Source organism: Salvelinus sp. IW2-2015, linkage group LG4q.1:29, assembly GCF_002910315.2.
Source record: "Salvelinus sp. IW2-2015 linkage group LG4q.1:29, ASM291031v2, whole genome shotgun sequence".
NCBI lineage: Eukaryota > Metazoa > Chordata > Actinopteri > Salmoniformes > Salmonidae > Salvelinus > Salvelinus sp. IW2-2015.
The window spans coordinates 14,056,461-14,061,880 of NC_036842.1; the positions used below are offsets into that span (position 1 = coordinate 14,056,461).

At 40.5% G+C, this 5,420-nt stretch overlaps 1 protein-coding gene across 3 annotated transcripts; it reads left to right on the forward strand.

Annotated features, from left to right (window-relative positions):
* On the forward strand, positions 1–4,474 carry rab36 (RAB36, member RAS oncogene family). Of its 3 annotated transcripts, none has more exons than XM_023983865.3 (11): positions 1–89; positions 629–747; positions 1,693–1,784; positions 1,904–1,978; positions 2,077–2,178; positions 2,299–2,363; positions 2,591–2,642; positions 2,749–2,830; positions 3,020–3,110; positions 3,524–3,640; positions 3,850–4,474. In XM_023983865.3, the coding sequence occupies exons 2-11, from the start codon at positions 670–672 to the stop codon at positions 3,909–3,911; spliced, it is 816 nt and encodes a 271-aa protein (XP_023839633.1). In that variant the 5' UTR covers positions 1–89; positions 629–669; the 3' UTR covers positions 3,912–4,474. The 3 variants fall into 3 exon arrangements, with proteins under 3 accessions (XP_023839633.1, XP_023839635.1, XP_023839634.1); XM_023983866.2 differs by having other exon boundaries at positions 12–89; positions 644–747; XM_023983867.2 differs by lacking the exon at positions 3,524–3,640 and having other exon boundaries at positions 3,850–4,224.
* The last annotated feature ends 946 nt before the right edge of the window (positions 4,475–5,420 follow it).

A 5,420-nucleotide genomic window follows, 5' to 3' on the forward strand; every position in this document is an offset into this window, starting at 1 on the left:
GGAGATGCGGGGTAGATCTGATGCTTCCAGCTCGAGATTCAAGTGAACGATTTTTTTAGCAGCAACGACGGAACAGTTGACAAGAATCCGTGAGTAGTTTACACATCATTCTTGATTTCAAGGTACACGGTACTATGTTGCGGATATTTTCATTGGCCAAATGTTGCCATTTCATTGCGTCTTGCTATATTGTAGCGTAGCCACTTTGTGTTCTAGAATATAGAAGATTAAACAGTCATCATAGCTAACGTTAGTTTCCACCGCAGTACTTGCACACACAAGTCTAGATTCTCCACACTTAATAGTGTTTTTTATTATCACTGTCGCTGAACATACCTTTTTTGTTCATCTGAGAAATGTTATCGTTGAGTCATCTTCAGAGCTTTATGTAGGCTATCTAAATATTATATGGACACTGGAGTTTAAACCTTAGGCCACTGAAGCGTAATTTGTGCACGGCCTACATAATAATGAATGTGAACCCCCTTCCCTAAAACACTCCAGTATGGTTATTCACACATCATACTGCAGTGTTTTAGAGAAGGGGGTGCACCCTTCACAGGAGTCTGCACACTTATGGCATGGGAATTAATATAGCTAATCAGTACATTGCACTGGTCATGGCCAGGATTCTCGTTCACAGGCAGACCACCACACAGCCTTACCATAATGCAGGAGATGAGGAACGGGATGATGCACTTCCCACCACCTGTGAGCAGAGACAGGGTCATATCCAAGTTCCCAAAGGTACCTGAGCACACACCAGCAACCTGCTACCAGCCTGCTAGCCATCTGGATCAACTCAAACCTACCATAATGTTTTAGTGGCTCTGGTACCGTTTGTTAAAAGTCACAAGTGCTGTCATTCAAAACAGGTTGGAATGGAGGGGTCAACAGTATGTGGTTGATGTTATTGAAACTGTGTGACATCCACACAGGAGCTTACAGTTGTCTGAGTGTGTGTGATCACAGGGCTGGCTATTTCTGAAAACAGCACTAATAAAGTTAATGTTGTATAGTAACCTACTGTACCCAATGAAGTCTCTCTGTCAGCTGTTGCTGAGTAGGCCCAACTCGTACGTTCTAACAGCATGCAGTGACACCTAAACTCTCCTTGGTCAGGACAGTATTCTGAGTAGATAATATAGGACCACAATAGAAACAAGTGTCTTGACTTTTTTTTGTATATGTATCCTCGACAATTTTGGCATATGTATCCGTTGCCTGATGTGACATTTTATGTATTTTAAATTGTCTCGTCAAATAAGTAGTGAAGATGTAAATTGCCAGGGCTGTAAAAGCTTCAGAGGATGTTGCACACATACTGTATTCCTAATACGCAAGGATTTAGCTATTTCCCCCCACAGTCTCCTGGTGCCGTTTCAAAAGTAGATTCAATTAAAAGGTCAGGGGAGTTTGAGTGACATTTTTCAAGCCTGGATATGAGAAGAGCTTTTACAGTAATGTCAGCAGGAATAACTGGAACAGCAAGACTTTGTAGACAGCTGGTATTTTCATGACACACCATTAAAAAAGGCCTTCAGTATGTCAGATGGAAGCTCATAACAAAATAAACATCAGTGCTGCATTATTGTTTTCATTACAGATACCAAACAATGCATTTAAACTCTTCTGTGTGATTGCACATCAGAGAGTGATGTCTGTTAACGTTGATGCGACTGTTGTTTCCAGTGTTATACTCCACAGGCCTGTCTGCAGATGAAGGAGGACTGGGATACCCAGGCCAAGGCTACCTGCAAAGAAAGAGCTGACAGGCATCAGGGGTGAGTTGCCTGGTTAGATGAATTGATTGATTAATGTCTGACTGATTCACTTATTGATTGGTATTGGATTTATCTGGAAAAGCAACACTGGATTTAGCTGTTGAATATTTCCTTTGAAGATGGGACAGACTGAAGATGTCCAAAGCAGTGGTTGTTGGTGACCTTAATGTGGGCAAGACCTGCCTAATAAACCGGTAAAGTATTCAGCTTGCGACCTGGCTGCTATATCATGTTCCTTTTAGGTGGTAAACAGCCTTCTAACATGTTTGTATATTCTGTTCTGCATTTTCAGGTTCTGCAAAGATGTATTTGACAGAGACTACAAGGCTACCATAGGAGTGGACTTTGAGATTGAGAGGTTTGAGCTTTCAGGAGCTCCATTCTCCCTTCAGATGTGAGTGAGGGTCATGCTCTGGTTTCTTTGATTATGTGCTTTATTATTTTATTAGAAACTTGTGATTCTTTACTTGTATTCAAAGGTGATTTTTTCCCCCCCTTCTCTTTCTCTACATAGCTGGGACACAGCTGGCCAGGAAAAATTCAAATGCATCGCTTCAGCATACTACAGAGGAGCTCAGGGTAAGACAGAGACAGCCAGTGAGATGCCTTTGGCTGCGTTTACACAGGGAGCCCGATTCTGATCTTTTTTTCACTAGTTTCACAGCTCTGAAAAATATCTGATATGATTGGTCAAAAGACTAAAAGATCAGCTTTTGACTGCCTGTGTAAAAAGCAGCCATTGTAGACTATGGAAACCCTGAGGAGTTCACTGTTGCTGTATCTAAGCCTCTGTGTTTTTATTACAGTGATAATCACAGTATTTGACATGGCAGACATTAAGAGCTTGGAGCACTCATGGTAGGTTTATTTAATATAATATGAAATCAAGAGCGAGCACAAAGATAAATCAGAACAATCAAAGTAAAATGTCCTCTCAAATGAAATGTCTCTTTATCTCTCACAGGCAGTGGTTAGATGAGGCCATGAGGGAGAATGAACCTGGCTCCTGTTCTGTTTTCCTGGTCGGAACCAAGAGTGACCTACTTGTGAGTGCACAAACATGTACATGGTTCTTGACAGATAGATAGATATTGTAGATAGGCACACATAGGTGTATAATATGCTTTCCCCCCCCCCCGTATCCGTAATGAAGAACCATATCCATTAGCTCTGTCTTTTGGCTCCTTTCTATGCTTTCAAATAGAATTGATTAATCTTTTCTCTCTGTGCACAAGGCTCCAGAGGAGCGCCAGAGGACTGAGAGAGATGCCATCAAGATAGCAACTAAAATGAAAGCTGAGTTTTGGTCTGTTTCGGCCAAGACAGGTACAGACCGGAGCAAAAAACCCTATTATAACATGACACCATGACTTCATTGCGATGTTCATGTTGACATTAGCATATCAAATCAAATGTTATTTGTCACATACACATGGTTAGCAGCTGTTAATGCGAGTGTAGCGAAATGCTTGTGCTTCTAGTTCCGACAGTGCAGTAATATCTAACAATTCCCCAACAACGACCTAATACACACAAGCATAGCTGTGGTTTTAGAGACCACAGGATAATTACATTCCTCCAGGTGTGCAATGTGCTTATTGTGTAATCAGAGGTTAAGCTGTTTCACTGTATGGAGTGTGTCTGGGCCAAGTGCATTCAATGCAGCTGCCGGTCTTGTTACTGTAAATAAGCATTTTGATGATATGGTAATGACACTCACTATCGGTGTGACTGTGTAGGGGAGAACGTGCAGGGGTTCTTCTTCCGGGTGGCATCTCTGGCCTTTGAAGACTCTGTACTGAAGGACATGGAGACAGGGATCACCTCCACTCGAATAGGAGGAGGAGACAGCATCAGTAAGAGACAACTCAAAGGGCAACAGAGGGGTTTGGGTCGGAGAGTGTAGGTGGAGGGACATACAGTATATAGAGAGGAAAATAGTGGATGTTTATTTAAACATTTGGGAATAAATATGTTGTCAGATGCTCATCTCTCAGATTGGACTTGAATTGAAGTTGTAAATTCTAATACTCTGTATTGATGTTCTTGGTATCTTTCCCTTTAGAATCTGACAGAGCCAACCTGGAGGAGCCCCAGTCCAAAGCAGTGAATACGAATTGCTGCTGAGAAAAGAGAAGAGGACTTTAAGTAGGAGTCAAGAGAAGGAAGGGGAGTGATATGTCTAGAAAGATGTTGAAATAGTGGATTTTAAAAGTGGAAAGAGCTGTGACTGACATGTGCCTCTATTTCTCAGTCTTCACTGGTATCATTCGTACGTGGACACACAAGCGTCTACAGCCTTTATAATCATCATTTAGTACTGCCATTTTGGGATGTAATGTATCAACTTCCTTGATTTTAATCCGGTCATCAATGACCTTTATTATATGCATTGTAAAGTATTTTATGAATTCAGTATTTTGTCGAATTTTGGAAATTAGGGTGCATTTCAGACTTATTTGTAGAAGAAGTGGTTTGATAGTTTATGTAATATACTGTATTATCGTTATGTATTGTGTAGCCCTAACATTCTGCAGTTACATTTCCAATAATTTTATTGCATATTTTTGTTATTACTGCTAACCTCGTTGTTAGGCTGAATTGTTTCTGCACAGAGACAGAGCTGGCTGGTGATGACATTACCCCTAATCAAAATAAAGTTTCATATTTTTGTATGGGTCTTCACAACATCTAAATATCTCAGTTCCTTTCACTGGATGACTCTCACTTTGTAAAGTGCTACAGAGCTAGTTACTGACCGAGTTCACAACTGACCAAGAACAGTGACAAAACATTTCAGCATTAAAGAAAAGAAAGAACAGTTAGCCACTGCATTTACACAAACAGTAAATTCAAGAAATATAAATGCAAGGAATTAAAGAATCACCTCAATGGAGGACAAGTTCAATAAGCTACAACATTGTGTAACAAGATATGTGATGCTGTTCAACTAACCCTGTGCTTGGGGATACTTTCTTCTATCTCCATTCAGAAAGAAAAGTGTATCTTATAAATGTCCGTGTCCAGTTGCAGGTGGTTCTCCAAAAACCAGACACAATTCAGAATTATATTAAATCCATGTTTTGCCTCTTGCATGTGTGTAGATCTTTGTTTTGGTCGCTGTCATCTACTTCTTAATTTGGCCGTGGCCGCAGCGCATGAAAACGACCTGTTCCTGCAAAGATGTTGTGAAGGACTAGATAGTTTTAAATAGGGTGGTGGGTGTTCAGTAAGTGTAGGGTAGATGGTAGGGTATTTGTTGATTTCTTTCTTTTTCCCCCATGTTTTTTTCAAGCAATGTATAAGGGAGTTATACTCCAGTCTAGTAGATGGCAGTAATGCAACATTTATTAGATGCCAACCACTCTTAAACGTCATCAAAGAAGAAAGAAGTCTTGACAGCTAAATTGGCTAGGGAACTTATCACTCTGTGCAAAAAGTGGATTTAATATCATTCTGAATTTTCTCTGGTTTTTGGAGGACCACCTGCAACTGGACACAGACAGTTATAAACTATTGATAAATTACACATTTCTTCTAAATTGAGAATGAAGAAAGTATCGCCAAGCACAGGTTACTTCTGTGCAAAGCTGTAATAGCGATATGCAGTGCTCGACTTAGACTAAAATAGGTGCT

Bases quoted from the DNA above. Each gene is read 5' to 3' on its own strand.
- rab36 (XM_023983865.3), top strand. From the start codon at position 670: ATGCAGGAGATGAGGAACGGGATGATGCACTTCCCACCACCTGTGAGC. The intron at 3,111-3,523 runs GTACAGACCGGA...GTGACTGTGTAG, and splicing joins GTCTGTTTCGGCCAAGACAG to GGGAGAACGTGCAGGGGTTC. The intron at 3,641-3,849 runs GTAAGAGACAAC...CTTTCCCTTTAG, and splicing joins AGGAGGAGGAGACAGCATCA to AATCTGACAGAGCCAACCTG.